Source organism: Eleutherodactylus coqui, chromosome 8, assembly GCF_035609145.1.
Source record: "Eleutherodactylus coqui strain aEleCoq1 chromosome 8, aEleCoq1.hap1, whole genome shotgun sequence".
In the NCBI taxonomy this organism is placed as follows: domain Eukaryota; kingdom Metazoa; phylum Chordata; class Amphibia; order Anura; family Eleutherodactylidae; genus Eleutherodactylus; species Eleutherodactylus coqui.
The window spans coordinates 158126103-158145959 of record NC_089844.1 but is presented as its reverse complement, the minus strand read 5'-3'; the positions used below and the strand labels follow the sequence as shown (position 1 = coordinate 158145959).

Genomic DNA, 19857 nt, shown 5'->3' with positions numbered 1-19857 from the left:
TGTAAAAAAAATTTATTCTGGAAAAATTGCAGTTTTTACATTGGCCACTAGGTGGTAACACGAGTCCAGACTGGTAAAGCAGAAGAGTCTTGCTTTACAACTGCTGTGAGGACTGAAACGGTCAGAACCTTGAAACAAGGAATAAGTTACACATTCTGTTCTTCTTAGTAGAATGTTATTCCCTTTTATATACCAAGAATGTTCCAAAAAGACGCAAAAAAAGGAAAAAAAGAAATCACCATAATAACGATAAGGGAAAAGCAATGGAGTCAGAGCCACGCAGGAAAAATCCATCTATCCAGCATTTGATGGTCTGCTGTGTCAAAAGGGATCTCAGTAGATTCTATGTTAGTTCGGTAGTTTCTCACCGCGGGTTCTCTCCTCTTACAGGTCACTTTCTTTGACAATCCGATAATCCACAATATTTGGTAATCCGGCACCCGTCACATCTGTCCAAAGTCAGATCATAGTGTAACTAAACCTTTTAATACCTTATCAGATAGTGACACATCAGACACAGACTTATTATGGAGTCCGGACTGGAAGCTGAGCACTGGGTGTCAGTGGGGGTCTCACTAGCCGAGCACTGGGGGGGGGGGTCAGTGGGGGTCTCACTAGCTGAGCACTGGGGGGGTCACTAGCTGAGCACTGGGGGGGGGGGGTCAGTGGGGGTCTCACTAGCTGAGCACTGGGGGGGGGTCAGTGGGGGTCTCACTAGCCGAGCACTGGGGGGGGGGAGGTCAGTGGGGGTCTCACTAGCCGAGCACTGGGGGGGGGGGGGAGGTCAGTGGGGGTCTCACTAGCTGAGCACTGGGGGGGGGGTCAGTGGGGGTCTCACTAGCCGAGCACTGGGGGGGGGGGGTCAGTGGGGGTCTCACTAGCCGAGCACTGGGGGGGGGGGTCAGTGGGGGTCTCACTAGCTGAGCACTGGGGGGGTCACTAGCTGAGCACTAGGGGGTCAGTGGGGGTCTCACTAGCTGAGCACTGAGGGGTCAGTGGGGATCTCACTAGCAGAGCACTGGCGGTCAGTGGGGATCTCACTAGCCGAGCACTGGGGGGTCAGTGGGGATCTCACTAGCCGAGCACTGGGGGTCAGTGGGGGTCTCACTAGCCGAGCACTGGGGGGTCAGTGGGGGTCTCACTAGCCGAGCACTTGGGGGGTCAGTGGGGATCTCACTAGCCGAGCACTGGGGGGTCAGCGGGGGTCTCACTAGCCGAGCACTGGGGGGGTCAGTGGGGGTCTCACTAGCTGAGCACTGGGGGGGTCAGTGGGGGTCTCACTAGCCGAGCACTGGGGGGTCAGTGGGGGTCTCACTAGATGAGCACTGGGGGTCTCACTAGCCAAGCGCCCACCGATCAAGACTTCTGAAAAGCCACTATTTTATATCAGAAGTTTTTAAAAAAGTTTAGTTACCAAAAGGGCCCCCTCAGACGGGCGCACATAGCCTCTGTATTACACACATATTTTTTAACGTCTAATGCGCAGTACGCAAATGGACTGCCCATAAGACAGCGCTCAGTTGTATGTTGTGTACTCTGTATATAAGGGACGGCTGTACAATAAAGGGTTTAATTAGTTCTCGTCTATGAAATCTTCTTTAACCCCTCAGTGACTGCCGATTGCCTTTTTACATCCTGTCTGGGCTTTAATCCTCAGGGCTGTAAAAATACACTTGCCCTGAGAATTAAAGCCACGTGGGCTGTGGACATGACAGTTCCATGCTGTCAGAGGGAGCCAACAACCTGGAGCTGTCATGGGGGGGGCTGCGGGGAGCGACCCCCAGTCACGTGTTCACCATTATCGAAAGGATAACAGCGATTGCATAAAAGTGTAAAAAAAAGATTCAGCTCCCCCGGTCCGAATACATGAGGGGAGCTGAAAGTACTCGGCCCCGTCCCCCGCGGTGTCCCGGTCCTTACTGGACTCTACGTCACCTTCTGCTCTCCTGTCATGAATCTGATCCGTGAGGGGAGGTGAAGTTACGTACCCAAGGCCTCCGGCGAGGTCACCCGACAGGATCTTTATCTTTGGAACTTTTCCCAACTTTGGTGCATGTGCCCATCAGCTAAATGGCGGATGCAAGCGCAGGAGCTAGCGAGGGCTCAAGAAATTTAAAATCTTCTGACTCCTAGCTACTAAAGATAACTGAGAGCCTGGAGCAGTGACTGTGGGCTGCAGCGATCACGTGAGCTGGTCACGTGATCGCTGTTATCCAATGGATAATGGCGATCACGTAAATGTCAAAACACAGTTGATACTCCTTTCATTTTGGGCCCCGTTGTGCATGCAGACATAATATTAGGGCCACAATGGGTATGTTTCTGAACACAGGACAAACAGGGGGATCCATTTTGGGATGAAAGTCTTCATTTATATGTGTGCTGTAGAAAAAAACTGTTTTTAAAAAGACAGAATTGTAAAAAAAATGAAAATCATAATTTTTTCCTTCTGCTTTGCTTAGATTCATTCAAAAACTGTAGGTTTCACAGTAGCAGGGGGAACACCTGGGTATATATTAACTTCGTCACAGTGAGGGTTCTCAAGTAATCTCTAAAACGTAACTTTTAATTACAGTCTTACATAAAAAGGATTTGTTTATTCAAAGTCCTAGCTTACAGACACACAGACAAAAAATAATTAAAAAGTCTAACCCCTAGCACCTTCTGGGGAAAGAACAGCCAATGAGCCACCCTTGAAAAAAAGTGTATAGTTACACAGTATCGGGGGATCAGGAATTCCCAATACTTCTCAAGTTTAATATCGTATACAACTTGAGACAGAAAATTCAGGTTTGGCTCAATGGGATTAACTAAATTGTTCCCACCATGGTGAACAGATAATACAGCTATTCAATGAGAATGAATGCTGTCGATTTCATCAACAGGCCGTGGTTGTGTCTCTTGACTGAGATGAGATACACCTTTACGGCTAGTCGAAGAGAAAAAATTCTTGTTGAGCTGACAATCGTCAATCATTATGGCTCAACATGGCGTTCTCATAAGCCAATGTTTAGCCAAAGAAGTGAAGTGCAGTGCTTTCAGCAGTTGATGCACTGCACTTCTTTGGCTAAACATTGGCTTATGAGAACGCCATGTTGAGCCATAATGATTGACGATTGTCAGCTCAACAAGAATTTTTTCTCTTCGACTAGCCGTAAAGGTGTATCTCATCTCAGTCAAGAGACACAACCACGGCCTGTTGATGAAATCGACAGCATTCATTCTCATTGAATAGCTGTATTATCTGTTCACCATGGTGGGAACAATTTAGTTAATCCCATTGAGCCAAACCTGAATTTTCTGTCTCAAGTTGTATACGATATTAAACTTGAGAAGTATTGGGAATTCCTGATCCCCCGATACTGTGTAACTATACACTTTTTTCAAGGGTGGCTCATTGGCTGTTCTTTCCCCAGAAGGTGCTAGGGGTTAGACTTTTTAATATTTATTTTTTGTCTGTGTGTCTGTAAGCTAGGACTTTGAATAAACAAATCCTTTTTATGTAAGACTGTAATTAAAAGTTACGTTTTAGAGATTACTTGAGAACCCTCACTGTGACGAAGCATTCAAAAACTGTAAGGTCAAAATACGCAGTACACCCTAAGATGAATTCATTAAGGGGTCTAGTTTTCAAAATGGGGTCATTTGTTGGGGTTCTCCGCCATTTTGGCCGCTCAATGGCTCTACAAGTGGGCAATGGGGCCTAAATCACCTGCAAGTAAAGTGTTTGAAAACCACCAGCTGCTCCTTTCATTTTGGGCCCCGTTGTGCATACTGACATAATATAGGGGCCACAACGTTTATGTTTCTGAATACAGGACAAACGGGGGTATCCATTTTGAGGTGTAAATCCTCATTTTTATGTGCATTATAAAAAAAAAAAACTGTCTTTAAAATGACGTATTTGCAAAAATATGAAATTTTATTTTTTTCTCCCCTAAATTGCATTAACTCCTGAAAAAAACTGTGGGGTCAAAATACTCCTGCCCCCCCTCAGTGAATACAATAAGGGGTGTAGTTTTTAAAATGGGGTCATTTGTGGGGGTATCTATCGTTCTGACAACTATGAGCCTTTGCAATCTTGGTTTGGTGTAGGAAAACAAAATGTTCCTCAAAATGCTGATAATCAATGTTAAATTTGTACGTCTCCTTAAGGGTTAAAAAAAAACTAAAGTTTTTCCAATGTGTTTCCAGAATAAAGTAAACAGATGAAAATACATATCTTATAAAAATTTGTACAGTATGTTTGCTTATATTTGAGATATTGCAGTTGAAAATGTGAAAAAAAATGACAATTTCTTTTCAAAATTTTCCCAATTTTGGCGCTTTTATTAAATATACACAAATTCTATCGGTCTATTTTTACCATCTAAATGAAGTACAACAAGTGGCGAAAAAACAATGTCAGAATCACTGGGATATGCAAAACCTTTATGGAGCTATATGTTAAGTGACACATGTCAGATTTCCAAAATTTGGCTCCGTCACACAGGCTTGGTCACTAATGGGTTAAAGAACGTGTGCGATGAGGAAGTGAGCCGTTGCCGGGTGCGCGGGGTTTGTATGGAGCGGGATCAGCTGAGCGTGCGCTCCATAAAGCGCTGGTATTGGCCATCTTAAACCGCACACACCCAGCTACAGCCGCCGCGATCAGCGCTCACAACGATTGCAGCCATCAACCTGTTATCTTCTGCTATCAATGGCCATATCAGCATATAAAAGCCCCGAGATGAGGAGGTGCCGCCTGGGGAGCCAAGGACGATCGTAGAAATACTGAAGTATAAGGTAAAGCTAGGGGGGACGGTTTCTTGGCAGATTGTTTTTGCAGGGTGGTTTGCCATTGCCTTCCCCCCCTTCCCCAGTCATCATTTTACCGACCTCAAGAGGACAGAAGGCGGAGTCAACCGAGAGCTTAGAACTGTATTTCTGCTGCCTTAACTCTTTGCGCCAGACAGGATGGTAGAAGTGATCAAATCATTGCAAGTTCAAGTCCCCTAGGGGGGCTAAAAAATAAAAATAAGTGAAAAAAAGTTTATTATTGTAAAAATCAAAGGATAATAAAAGAATTGTGAGAGGAGAGCGCCAAGCTGTATAGCAAACACAAATAGACAAACCAACGTGGTGAGAAGGATAATGTTACTCACCGGGTGCTCAGGTGAGACTAGGTGATCAACTTAGATCTCACCGGCACCGAAATCCTGGAAGGCATGTAAAGCTTTTTCCTTTATCCGTGGAGAGCCGCACAGCATAAGTTACGGGTCATCGTAAAAATTATTCAGAGCCCGTTATGATTCGTTTCAAGGGAGGAAAAAAGAAAAACAAGTCTTGCGCTCACAGGAAAAAGCAGGAACGAAAGTAAATTGATTATTTTAACTTAATCAATTTTATTACGTATATATTTTTTGAACAACAATCTGAGCTACGCGTTTCTGCGACTCATAAGTCGCCTTTTTCAAGCTCAATAGTACAATAACGCTCAGTCAATTTATATAAAAGTTTAAAAGGCTGGCTTACCAGAACCTGTGCAATTATCAGTGCATGCTGATCAATTACTAAAAGTGGGCGGGGTTACCGCTGCCTAGGGATAATTAGTTGGGCGTAATTACGTCCTTTTTGACTCATTAGTATGCGTGTCAAGTTTTTTTTGAGTATACTAAACTTTATCAGTGTATTTGTACTCTCCAGCATTCGTTCATTTATTTGGTCCATCTACTAAAGGGATAATACTCCACTTAGTATATATAGGGAGAACTATAAACAAGTTAAAAATGAGAGTTGGGAATCATCGACAAAATATTTTAAAAAATTTTCGGAACCACAGTCTTTCCCGACATTTCCATGACTTCCATGATGGAGATGCATCCAAAATGCTCGTTACCCCACTAGAAAGTATAGATTCAAAATCCATCTCAGCATTAAGGAAAAAAGAAATGTATTGGATTTATAGACTAAATACACTAGTTCCTGCAGGACTTAATGAAATGTTGGAAAAAATTTGAAAATAATTTTTTAAAAAAAATGAAAAAATTTTTCATATATATAAAATTTTTTTTAATAGTAAAATAATTTTTTAGAATTGTCGGGATACAATGTATTTTCCTATTATGGTATCGTAATGTTATTCCAGTACCAGTATTTATGATTGTTTTTACATTAAGGTGTTTATAAAATGCTAAATAATATATTAGATGTCATGAATTTTATATCTAATAGGTTTCCTTTTCTATATTGTTGTTGTGATTTAAATTATAGTTATATATGATATTTATAAACTACTAAGTGGAGTATTATCCCTTTAGTAGATGGACCAAATAAATGAACGAATGCTGGAGAGTACAAATACACTGATAAAGTTTAGTATACTCAAAAAAAACTTGACACGCATACTAATGAGTCAAAAAGGACGTAATTACGCCCAACTAATTATCCCTAGGCAGCGGTAACCCCGCCCACTTTTAGTAATTGATCAGCATGCACTGATAATTGCACAGGTTCTGGTAAGCCAGCCTTTTAAATTTTTATATAAATTGACTGAGCGTTATTGTACTATTGAGCTTGAAAAAGGCGACTTATGAGTCGCAGAAACGCGTAGCTCAGATTGTTGTTCAAAAAATATATACGTAATAAAATTGATTAAGTTAAAATAATCAATTTACTTTCGTTCCTGCTTTTTCCTGTGAGCGCAAGACTTGTTTTTCTTTTTTCCTCCCTTGAAAGGATAATAAAAGTTTTAAAAAATATTTTTTTTCCCATATTTATAACAAAAAACCCCAAAACATATTTGGTAGCGTTACATCCGTAAAGGTCTGATCTGTCAAAATAACACGATTTATCAGGAACGGGTAATATTGTCAGAAAACAAATAGACAACGCCAGAATTACGCCTTTTGGGCCGCCCCACTAAGAGAAGGACCCCTCCCCCCACGCCAAAGATGGCGGGATTGGGTTTTTTTTCCATTTCATTCCACTTACAAATTTTTAAAAGGTTTTTCTGTACATTAAATAGTAACATTCAAAAATACAACTCATCCCGCAAAAAAACAACCCGCAGACGGCAACCATGATGGAAAATACGGAGAGTTAGGACTTGTGGAAAGTAGGGAAGAAAAACTAAAATAAAAAAGGGCGCGTCAATAAGGGGTTAAATGCACACTCTGGGTAACTATACCCTGTTATATCCAACGCAGGTCTGAGAAGGCGGAGCATGACTGATCGCTAAAGGATCTGATGTGCGGGACAGCTTTACCCCGCAGGATGCAGCCAAATCCCCACCCACAGCTGCCGGTCTGACCGCGGACTGCGATGCCGAATCGCTGGAAGGGTTTAAGCGATTTTCAATTTTGCAGCAAAGCCGTCAGGCAGCCTGCGGCCTCCTCCACCACTCGGGGGGTCCCTGAATCCACTGATAAGCTCCGCCTCCTCTGGCGCCGCATCCAACTTTACGAGTTTATGACTGCGCTAAAGGGAGATAGAAGCAAACATCATGGCGGTACAACTCGCTAGACGCTTTTCCTTGATGTCTACCGCTATCTTGTCCGGATAACGGCGGCCACCGTTAATAAACAACTTTCCAACTCCTGGCCACGCCCCCTTTCTACACACCTTAAAAAAGTAAGCGGTACATGACACAATAGAACTTCGGCGCACTTGTATTTTGTTAAGTAAGTCTTACCGATGTCAGTTTTTACCCAGAAGCCTCCTCTAGTGAATGGCGGGGAGATAGTACAATGGTTGCTGATGCTAACAGACAAGAATTAGCTCTTCTTACGTCTCATCACAACGCCCTCTGGTGGGGACTGGGAAAAATGAAACTAAGGACGCGCGTACTACAATTCCCGGCATGCAGAGCGCGCCGCCGACGCTTCCATTGGATGTTTTTCCGGCGCTTATGAATGACGTCACGTGACGCGGTTGCTGTGGTAACCGGACGCCTCGGCCTAGTGATGGCGGCTCCCCGGGTTTTATTACTATGTATGGCCTTATATTGTGGGAGCGGAACGGGGAGCGGTGAGTGACGATGCGGCCGTGTGTGACGTCATCTCCCAGGGGAGAATAGCTACATGACGTCATGTTTAAGGGAATGCGGTTTACGTGATGCCTCTTATAAGTAAACTTTATGTGATGTCATTACTGATAGTAGTGTCTGCATGACGTCACCTCTTAAAGGGCTAGTGTCTAGTTGTGTGGTTAGATTTAATATGATGCTCATAGCATCGTCCGCGCTCTTGTCTGGCGTGGAGCGGGCCGCGAGGGCCGGGGACATTCACTAATATAAGGAAATTCTATCCATCAGAGGTGGCGATCTGCACGTGTGACCTCACACCCGGGAGCTGTGACATCAACTGCTGCTGTGACCCCGACTGCTCCTCCAGTGACCCCACAAGCGTCTTCTCCTTCTGTAAACCCGGAAGCACCAAGTAAGACGACCCGAGAGCGAAGAGTTATAGAAGGCGTTATTCAGAGTATATCATAATTTATGTAAATGTCTTCTCAGCTTTTATCAGTACTGACGCGTTATAAGAGGAGCAGCTGATATCAGTCATATATGTGATGTAAATGTCTCTGGAGGTTATATCAGTACTGGAGCGTTATAAGAGGAGCTGCTGATATCGGTCATATATGATATAAATGTTTCTGGAGGTTATACCAGTGATGGAGCGTTATAAGAGGAGCAGCTGATATCAGTCATATATATGATGTAAATGTCTCTGGAGGTTATATCAGTACTGGAGCGTTATAAGAGGAGTGGCTGATATCAGTCATATATATGATGTAAATGTCTCTGGAGGTTATATCAGTACTGGAGCGTTATAAGAGGAGTGGCTGATATCAGTCATATATATGATGTAAATGTCTCTGGAGGTTATATCAGTACTGGAGCGTTATAAGAGGAGCTGCTGATATCGGTCATATATGATATAAATGTTTCTGGAGGTTATACCAGTGATGGAGCGTTATAAGAGGAGTGGCTGATATCAGTCATATAACCTCCAGAGACATTTATATCATATATGTGAGTTATATCAGCTGCTCCACTTATAACATTCCAGTACTGATAGAACCTACAGAGACATTTATATCATATATCAGTGCTGGAGCGTTATAAGAGGAGCAGCTGCTATCAGTCATATATGTGATGTAAATGTCTCTGGAGGTTATATCAGTACTGACGCGTTATAAGAGGAGCTGCTGATATCAGTCATATATGAAGTAAATGTCTCTGGAGGTTATTTTAGTACTGGAGCGTTATAAGAGGAGCAGCTGCTATCAGTCATATATGAAGTAAACGTCTCTGGAGGTTATATCAGTGCTGGAGCGTTATAAGAGGAGCAGCTGATATTAGTCACACATGTATGACATTTAGATCATGTATGACTGATATCAGCTGCTCCTCTTATAACGCTTCAGTACTGATATAAACTCCAGAGACATTTATATCCTATGGGATGGATATCAGCTGCTCCTCTTATAAGGATCCAGTACTGATATAGGCTCCAGATATTTGCATCATATACTGAAATTAGCTGCTTTTATAACGCTCCAGTACTGATATAACCTCCAAAGACATTTACATCATATATATGACTGATATCAGGCTCTCCTCTTATAACGCTCCAGTGCTGATATAACCTCCAGAGACATTTATGTCATATGTGCGTTATAAGAGTAGTAGCTGACATCAGTCACATAAAGAAGGGTCTCAGCACTAGAGATATGTGATATAAACTGGTGATGTATGGGAGGCTGATGCATTTCCTGTCACTTATTCCATTAAAGAACAATATAATTAGTCTCAAATAGCTGATAACAGGGAGCAATAGATTGTATTCACCTTCCTGCAATCAGAATCTCTGCAGCCTCAAATGGCTGATAACAGAGAATAGTAGATGCAATGGGGTTCGGTGTCCTTTTTAAGTTTGTCTGTGATTTATCGGCAGGGCAGAACGTTGGTCGTGTCTGTACAACTGGCTGATCTTCCGGAATAACACGCCGTTCACCACAACCCTCCTGGGCGCGGCCCCTGCAGAGCTCTTCTGCGTGTCCTCCGGTGACGGTGAGGAGTTCTCATTCATTGGTTTAGGTTCTAGTAGTAGTGCCCAGACGGCCGGTGGTACCTGCAGCCCGCTCACAGCTCTCTCTGGTTGCAGCCTCCTTGAATTATTTTGTGGCCCCTCAGAAGGTGGGTGCAGAGAACTTCACCTCCATCAGTGATCCCTACAGAGGAGCCTCCTTCTCTCCAGCCTCTGCCAGCGTGCCTGCGTTCTCCAGCTTCTACCGGGTAAGTGCCCTTCACGAGTCCTAACCTACAGCAGCAGCGTGAAGTTGATTGTTGTCCTGTTCCACAGCCTCACTGCTCTTACTGTAAAGAACCCCCTTCTGTGTCTATTTGATATTCTAATTGAATATCAGCACCACATTTGCTATGTGCCAATCCAGTGGAACAGACCGCGTCACTGTAGAGTCCTTAAATATAAGAAATACGGTCTGTGTATCACATTACTTAATTCCCTTAGAACCCAGGGGTGTATGCCATCGGGACCCGGTGATTTGTCTATTTTAATCTTTTTAAGAGAGGTCTGCACTTCTTCCTGGGTTAGACTGTTGACATTCAGTTGAGAGTTTACTTCATCACTCTGCATCTCATCTGACGTTTCATTTTCCTCTGTGAATACACTCGAGAAAAAACTATAATAGATTTGTTTTCTCCTCATCGCCCTCTACAATTTTTCCTGCATTATCTTTTAAAGGGCCAACAGTTTGTTTTAATCTTTTTGCTATTTTTTATAGTTGAAGAACATTTTTGGGTTAGTTTTGCTCTCTTTGGTAATGAGCCTTTCTGCTTCTACCTTTTTGCTGCTTTTATCTTCTTTTTACATCATTTTTTTTTTCCGTTTAGGTTTTTAGTGCTTCTTCACTGCCTTCTTGTTTTAGTAGTTTAAAGGCTTTATTTTTGCTGTTTATTGCCTTTACATCTTTCTTGAGCCACATTGGTTTTCTCCTATTACTAAGCCTTTCATTCCTATAGGGTGTGAACCGCTCACAGTAAGTATTAAGGTTGGACTGATTGCACTTTGCCTTCCTAAAGTTTAGTATTTTCGTAGCTCCCCTATAAAACTCTACAAGTTGAAATGTATTATATTATGGTCACTATTTCCCAGGTGCCCCACAATCTGCACCCCTATGACTCTGTCCGGTCTATTGGTTAACTTACTGCTCTCTCCTCTTAGGCCGGTGATCCCATACTTACCAACTCCACATCTGGTGCACTGGGAGTATTGAGGCAGCCGGCACCATCGGGGGATCAGACTCTGTGCTCAGACTACAACCCTGCAAGTAAGTGTCAGTCTACCCACGAGACCACTAATCAACTGGACACTTAACCACCCATTGCTCTGTCTGACTGTAGTGTTCATCAATATAATTCCTACATTATATCACATATGTCCAGTGCTGTGAGATAATATATCATATGTGTCTGATATCAGCCGCTCCTCTTCTAACGTGTTTATTTCCCAGGGTTCCTCCAGAGTAGGGTCACATCCTGTGTGCGCGTCCTCCGTAATCTGACTGCCAGCTGTGAGGCGGAGCTCTATCTGTCACCGTCATTCTATTACCAGGACATCACAGTATTGCGGGTGAGAATGGCGCTACATTCAATATGGCGGATACTGATATAGTAATGTAGCACATCTCCTGGTAAGATATGGTTGCTGAATGGCCTCTCTTGTTGTTCTGTGAAGGTCCCGGCAGATGCAACGGACCGGAGCGCTGTAAGGGTAAGAGAAAGCCCTGATGGCGGTTGTGAGGCCGAGACCCTCCGTGTTCTCTCACCACCTTGTGTTCCGCCCTCAGGTGCCTATAACCAGCTCCGTGACTGCGGCCCCCGTCCTACGAGGAGACGTCTGTAATAACCTTGTTACCCAGGTGACCGGATCATTATATACCTGACTGCCATGGTCCCTTTATGTCCGGGTAGACATTTACCTCCCCCTTATGACTTTAGGAAAGTGTTAGCTTAATGGCAGCAATATTGGTTGTCACCCAGCTTTTCCAGTGATGGAATGAGTAGAACCCACCGGACAGTAGAGGGTGACACTGGGTCTTATGTTTACAGTCTGTACAGCTGTCATGTCATATCCTGATCCTCGCTGTTCCTGTGGCAGGTGGTCTACACGGTGCTGTACAACGGTACTCAGGGCATCACAAGTGTGAGCGTAAACTTCACCCTCAGCAACGTGTCCGCAGCGAACACTCGAGTCAGCCAGATGTTCTCCACGCTCTACAAGGTGTGTCCCGCTCTCCGTGGCCATACAAGGGCCTATAGATGTATATAAGGAATGTATAGAGCCGGGATCTTGGAGTTGAGGCTCTACGGCTGTTGTGAAACTACAACCCCCCAGCCTATAGCTGCCAGGGCATGCTGGGAGTTGTAGTTCTGAGATCGGTGCTGTGTAGTGCAGATCTTGTATTTCCAGCAGCCGCCCGTTGTGTTGGTGTACTGCACCACTTATCTTCCACTATATTGTCTGACATCACTTACAGCCCGTCGCTGCAGCCTCTCCGGATTCGGTCCAGTCGAGGAGTGGGAACCCCGGATATCTTGTGGGACTTCCTGTGCTGAGTGACATCGGCCCTGTATCCTTAATTAAATCGCTGCTCCGTTGCTGGGGGGACGTTCACTCAGATTCAGCTGTCACCCCTCCCCAGAGAAAGCTAAGGTTTCTGTTGGCACGTGTCAGATTTAGAGGGGTGATCCGGGGAGGGAAGGCAGCAGTGTATGAAAACATGGACATCATACTTCCCGTCCCTCCGTTCTCTCAGGGACATGTGACCACTACCGCTAATTATCAAATCATTCTGAGTTACACACAGCCGGTAATTGGCTGTCGCGGTCACATGTCCCTGTGACATCACTGCTGCCAGAAGAGGAGTGCAGCAACGGACCCAGCGCTGCGAGGATTGGGCAAGGAGGGTGTGACTGGTTAGGCTTCAGTGCGGATCAGTGATGCACATGAATGGGGTCCCGGGGCCCCTTCACATGCAATGGAAAACCTCTCCGTACGTTTTTGTCGTCTGTGGCTTTAGTAGTGTGACGATTACTGCAGATGGAAACACCAAGGGTTAACCACACTGAGTGCCCACCTACTTCTACGACCATGTGCCCATCTAAGTGCATGACTACTGTGGCGAGACCGTGACTGACCGCCATCTTGGATTCAGCTCCAGTTCTTCCAAAGGGAAGGTCGGTGTGTGATATATCAAACTGGCGTTGGATTTTACCATAAACCAATGGCGCGCTTCACTTTAACGTAACTTCCCTTGTTCTCATGTTAAGGCCTCTTTCGCACAATATCGCAGTTGTGTTCCCACAGTTTCTGTGCAATACCGCGATTTTCTTGAATTTTGGGATAGGTCTTATTTTCTCCGATTATAAAACCTACCCCGAATATAAGACCTACCCTAATTTTTCAGTATTTCCAGGGGGACTTGAAATATAAGCCCTACCCCAAAAATAACCCCTAGCTGCATTACATAAAAATTAACAAAACAATAGATTAACTAACAGCCACAGTCCGGGTCCTCCCGCTGGTCTCCCGCACACTTATTTGCAGTCCTCAACACATCGCTTTCTGGTTACGGGGGTTCATAAATCCCGCCTCCAGGAAGCGATGGCTCTGATTGGCTGAGTGGCGGCACTCTAGAAAGAATCAGTGCAGCAGTGGAAGAACCAATCTGGTGGCTGTGATTGGTTGGTTCTCGAGCCTCACGGCTCAGCCAATCAATGCAGCGATCAATGAACTAATTTGATGGCTCAGGAACCAATCAGAGCCATCACTTATGCACACACAAATCGACATACACTCGAGTGAGTCTGGCCTTCGTTATGGATTCTTTTAGTCACATCCGTAACATCACGTGGATAGAACTAGTGGTGCGCTGTCATAGTGCAGTAAGACATGGGATAGGTGATAGTTAGAGATGAGCAAGCGCCCAAATGCTCGGGTCCTCGTTATTCGAGTCAAGCTTTTTGTAAAATTTGAGAGCTACAATGGGAGACTCGAGCATTTATGTATGTGGGACGCCGGGTCCCGAGCTTTTTTTTTTCTCCCTCTCCCCCTCATCAAGCAGAGTACGTTCGCTCAACTCTAGTGATAGTGAGTAATGCCTGCTCTCCAGCTCCCCCGGTGTCTGCATTGTGTTATTACTCCTGACCCCCTGCAGCTCTCTCTGTTACGGTCTCTCGTAGGAGATTCCTGCAGTTACAGCACTGTCCGGTTTGGCGTGAACGCTCTGAGCGGCTGTGCGATCCGGTGAGCGCTCGGGGTTGCATCGGCTTCTGTGTTCTTGCATGGTGTAGAGTGAAGATAATAAGACTTTCTGCTTCACAGAGGACGGCAGCAGGAAGCGTGCAGCGACCTCCAGGCGCGGGCGTACCGGCTGCTGCTCGGGGGTGCAGCACCGGGGAGCTTGGCCATGTTTGGTAACATCACTGCAGGACACGCCGGCGACCGGACGCCTATCATATACCAGAACTGCAGCCTCCAGGTACCACCTCTCTCACCATCTACCCAGGCATTGTGACACTACAAGTCCCAGCATTCAGGAAGGACAGTCCAAGGCTTGTTCTACACGAGCTGCCGACTCATTAGGAACAGGCTAATAGCTAGATAACAGTACTGCAGCTCTGGCTGTGACTAGAGAATAAGACAAGATGCAGCGTAAAGGGGTTTTTCGGAACGCCTATGTGAATGACTTATCCTCTGCGTATGTCATCAATAGATGATCGGCAGGGGTGTAGCGCTTGACATCCCCCCCCCCCAATCAGCTGATTGAACTGACCACAGCTCTGGAGTGAGCACCGCTGCCGTGTCAGTCCCTACCTGACACAGAGCTGTACATTTCCTAGTGGCCATGCCCGCATTTGTGGCTCGGTCCATGTGACCGATGGACAACACGTCCGATAGGAGGCCAAACCTCTTCAATCAGCTGATCGTCAGGATCCTGGAGAGAGCTCCCCTCCCAAAAATCAATAGTTTTCTCTCAGTACTGATGAGCAAAGCTAGTGACTTGCAAGTTTATTCTTCTGAGCAGCATGGTATTGGCAGTAGATACTGACACTGCTCTTCAACCTGCAGGGTGACTGTGCCTCCAGCTGTCTCATCCCAACCTCTCTGCACATGCAGATCCTGTGGGCAAGTGCCGGCCTGCTGTCTAATCCTCAGCCCCAGGTCGTCGGGGCTCGCTTTGTCTTCGGGTGTCAGTTTGTTCAGGTGAGTGATACGGGATGTCCGCCGGTGGGCACAGAGCAGCGCGCTGACTGGTATTTTCTCCTGCAGTGTCAGGCCCCCACCACTCTCCAGGCTCAAGTCTCCTTCACGGACATGACGAGACGAGGTCCTGCTCCTCGCTCCAGCCCCCCAGTCACTGGCCGAGCCCCCCTAGACTTCTTCTTTCCGTTCCGGAGTGGCACAGCAGTGACTACAGCCGACCCCATGCTACTGCTGTGCATCCTGATCTTCCCCCTCCTCCGGTAGCACACAAGGAGGCGCTGCGTGTACAAGAGTTTTATAAATAAAGTATTTTTGTATTTACACCATTCTCCTTTTGCTCTATCCCTGCACCATGCAGTAGGGGGCAGCGGAGGGCCAAGAGCTGCATGCAGCTTAACAATGGGTTTTTTTTAGCTGCACTTATTTCTCCTGTAGAATAAAAGTGCCAAAAACTATTGTGTGAATCCGAGCACAGAGAGCAAGTGGTTAATAAGGGTGCACAAAGCCAGTCCCGCGTAGCAACAATGCCGAGTCTTATATAGGACCGCCATTGTGGAAGAGCACAGGAACTCGCACTCCACTCCCTGCAGAAAGAATACGCAGCACAAATGGACCAATCACATGGAATTCTAGCCATGTGGGTTCTAGCGTTTCCCCGGTTAGTTGCTTGTTTGTGGCTAAAGCTCGCAGCCCTCCTCCTCGGATGGTCATGTGATCTCACTTCTCACCAGCTCAGATCTACTTGAAGTTATGGACTCATTTTCTGATCAAATTATCAGTTGCTATGATACTATTACATGGATCTACCACATAAGACTGCCTGGAGGGGCAGTATAGCGTCAGCTAATGCTGTGCTGATGCATCATGGGATAGATCTGAAACTTACGGTAAAAAAAAAAAATCTCACCCTGATAAGCATCAGAAAGAAGGCTGCACTGCAGGGAAGATGTGCAGAGTATGCCAGGCAAGTAGGTGAAGGGGCAGGGATGGCAAAAGTGTGTTTGCAGGAGTGTGGCCCTTTAAAGCTGCCGAATATAATTTTGGGCTGCACGTTTCAGTAACAAATTAGAACAATCTCTACAGTCCCATGGGCCGGAGCGCCTGTTCAGATGGAGCAGATTAGAACAACCTCTACAGTCCCACGGGCCGGAGCGCCTGTTCAGATGGAGCAGATTAGAACAACCTCTACAGTGCCGCGGGCCGGAGCGCCTGTTCAGATGGAGCAGATTAGAACAATCTCTACAGTCCCATGGGCCGGAGCGCCTGTTCAGATGGAGCAGATTAGAACAACCTCTACAGTCCCATGGGCCGGAGCGCCCGTTCAGATGGAGCAGATTAGAACAACCTCTACAGTGCCGCGGGCCGGAGCGCCCGTTCAGATGGAGCAGATTAGAACAACCTCTACAGTCCCATGGGCCGGAGCGCCCGTTCAGATGGAGCAGATTAGAACAACCTCTACAGTCCCGCGGGCCGGAGCGCCTGTTCAGATGGAGATTAGAACAATCTCTACAGTCCCGCGGGCCGGCGCGCCTGTTCAGATGGAGATTAGAACAATCTCTACAGTCCCATGGGCCGGAGCGCTTGTTCAGATGGAGCAGATTAGAACAACCTCTAAAGTCCCATGGGCCGGAGCGCCTGTTCAGATGGAGCAGATTAGAACAATCTCTACAGTCCCATGGGCCAGAGCGCCTGTTCAGATGGAGCAGATTAGAACAATCTCTACAGTCCCATGGGCCAGAGCGCCTGTTCATATGGAGCAGATTAGAACAACCTCTACAGTGCCACGGGCCGGAGCGCCCGTTCAGATGGAGCAGATTAGAACAACCTCTACAGTCCCATGGGCCGGAGCGCCCGTTCAGATGGACCAGATTAGAACAACCTCTAGAGTGCCGCGGGCCGGAGCGCCTGTTCAGATGGAGCAGATTAGTGCAACCTCTACAGTCCCATAGGCCGGAGCGCCTGTTCAAATGGAGCAGATTAGAACAACCTCTACAGTCCCGCGGGCCGGAGCGCCTGTTCAGATGGAGCAGATTAGAACAACCTCTACAGTCCCATGGGCAGGAGCGCCTGTTCAGGATGGAGATTAGAACAATCTCTACAGTCCCGCGGGCCGGCGCGCCTGTTCAGATGGAGATTAGAACAATCTCTACAGTCCCGCGGGCCGGAGCGCCTGTTCAGATGGAGCAGATTAGAACAACCTCTACAGTCCCGCGGGCCAGAGCGCTTGTTCAGATGGAGCAGATTAGAACAATCTCTACAGTCCCATGGGCCAGAGCGCCTGTTCAGATGGAGCAGATTAGAACAACCTCTAGAGTGCCGCGGGCCGGAGCGCCTGTTCAGATGGAGCAGATTAGTGCAACCTCTACAGTCCCATAGGCCGGAGCGCCTGTTCAGATGGAGCAGATTAGAACAATCTCTACAGTCCCATGGGCCGGAGCGCCTGTTCAGATGGAGCAGATTAGAACAACCTCTACAGTCCCATGGGCCGGAGCGCCTGTTCAGATGGAGCAGATTAGAACAACCTCTACAGTCCCACGGGCCGGAGCGCCTGTTCAGATGGAGCAGATTAGAACAACCTCTACAGTCCCACGGGCCGGAGCGCCTGTTCAGATGGAGCAGATTAGAACAACCTCTACAGTCCCATGGGCCGGAGCGCCTGTTCAGATGGAGCAGATTAGAACAACCTCTACAGTCCCATGGGCCGGAGCGCCTGTTCAGATGGAGCAGATTAGAACAACCTCTACAGTCCCATGGGCCGGAGCGCCTGTTCAGATGGAGCAGATTAGAACAACCTCTACAGTCCCATGGGCCGGAGCGCCTGTTCAGATGGAGCAGATTAGAACAACCTCTACAGTCCCATGGGCCGGAGCGCCTGTTCAGATGGAGCAGATTAGAACAACCTCTACAGTCCCATGGGCCGGAGCGCCTGTTCAGATGGAGCAGATTAGAACAACCTCTACAGTCCCATGGGCCGGAGCGCCTGTTCAGATGGAGCAGATTAGAACAACCTCTACAGTCCCATGGGCCGGAGCGCCTGTTCAGATGGAGCAGATTAGAACAACCTCTACAGTCCCACGGGCCGGAGCGCCTGTTCAGATGGAGCAGATTAGAACAATCTCTACAGTCCCGCGGGCCGGCGCGCCTGTTCAGATGGAGATTAGAACAATCTCTACAGTCCCGCGGGCCGGAGCGCCTGTTCAGATGGAGCAGATTAGAACAACCTCTACAGTCCCGCGGGCCGGAGCGCTTGTTCAGATGGAGCAGATTAGAACAATCTCTACAGTCCCGCGGGCCGGAGCGCCTGTTCAGATGGAGCAGATTAGAACAATCTCTACAGTCCCATAGGCCGGAGCGCTTGTTCAGATGGAGCAGATTAGAACAATCTCTACAGTCCCATGGGCCAGAGCGCCTGTTCAGATGGAGCAGATTAGAACAACCTCTAGAGTGCCGCGGGCCGGAGCGCCTGTTCAGATGGAGCAGATTAGTGCAACCTCTACAGTCCCATAGGCCGGAGCGCCTGTTCAGATGGAGATTAGAACAATCTCTACAGTCCCATGGGCCGGAGCGCCTGTTCAGATGGAGATTAGAACAATCTCTACAGTCCCGCGGGCCGGAGCGCCTGTTCAGATGGAGCAGATTAGAACAATCTCTACAGTCCCATGGGCCGGAGCACCTGTTCAGATGGAGATTAGAACAATCTCTACAGTCCCGCGGGCCGGAGCGCCTGTTCAGATGGAGCAGATTAGAACAATCTCTACAGTCCCATAGGCCGGAGCGCTTGTTCAGATGGAGCAGATTAGAACAATCTCTACAGTCCCATAGGCCAGAGCGCCTGTTCAGATGGAGCAGATTAGAACAACCTCTCCAGTCCCGCGGGCCGGAGCGCCCGTTCAGATGGAGCAGATTAGAACAACCTCTACAGTCCCATGGGCCGGAGCGCCCGTTCAGATGGAGCAGATTAGAACAACCTCTACAGTCCCATGGGCCGGAGCGCCTGTTCAGATGGACCAGATTAGAACAACCTCTAGAGTGCCGCGGGCCGGAGCGCCTGTTCAGATGGAGCAGATTAGAACAATCTCTACAGTCCCATGGGCCGGAGCGCCCGTTCAGATGGAGCAGATTAGAACAACCTCTACAGTGCCGCGGGCCGGAGCGCCTGTTCAGATGGCACAGAAAGAGTCTACACAGGTTACATTTGGATTTTACACGCTTTTGAAAAGGTGAACTCAGCAGACATTGACAGACTGCAGCTTAGAGCTCTGCACTCCATGTCAGTCCCAGCTGCTCCCCCTGCAGGCTGGAGAAGGTCATTCGTGTAAAGCACTTGGCTTTTACTGCAACTGCTGTGGATGTTCCAGAGCATTCATGTAGTGTGTGACCAGGCGGTGACAGCTGCACAGACATCGGCCATGTATATGTATCTGCAAGATAGATGGTATCGCTGCCGGACCTGAACACCGAGCATCATAGGAAACGATGGAAGTATTCATAGCAGAAAACCTAGGAAGAACTCTAGTACCAGGCAGCAAATACTATCCACTCTGCCCCCTGCTCCTGGGTGGCTGTATCGCCTCCACCTCATACT

At 47.1% G+C, this 19857-nt stretch overlaps 1 protein-coding gene across 1 annotated transcript; it reads left to right on the top strand.

Moving 5' to 3' along the window:
• Nucleotides 1-7863: 7863 nt before the first annotated feature.
• On the top strand, nt 7864-15598 carry TCTN3 (tectonic family member 3). Its single transcript, XM_066576786.1, has 14 exons — nt 7864-8007; nt 8294-8417; nt 9939-10054; nt 10149-10279; nt 11229-11334; nt 11518-11636; nt 11742-11777; nt 11854-11925; nt 12165-12287; nt 12544-12636; nt 14224-14312; nt 14391-14547; nt 15138-15272; nt 15339-15598. Exons 1-14 carry the CDS (start codon nt 7893-7895, stop codon nt 15534-15536), a joined length of 1614 nt encoding a protein of 537 aa, XP_066432883.1. The 5' UTR covers nt 7864-7892; the 3' UTR covers nt 15537-15598.
• The last annotated feature ends 4259 nt before the right edge of the window (nt 15599-19857 follow it).

Coding starts and splice junctions, on each gene's coding strand:
- TCTN3 (XM_066576786.1), top strand. CDS start 7,893: ATGACGTCACGTGACGCGGTTGCTGTGGTAACCGGACGCCTCGGCCTA. Junction 10,280..11,228: donor CGTTCTCCAGCTTCTACCGG/GTAAGTGCCCTT, acceptor CTCTCCTCTTAG/GCCGGTGATCCCATACTTAC. Junction 11,778..11,853: donor CGGACCGGAGCGCTGTAAGG/GTAAGAGAAAGC, acceptor TTCCGCCCTCAG/GTGCCTATAACCAGCTCCGT.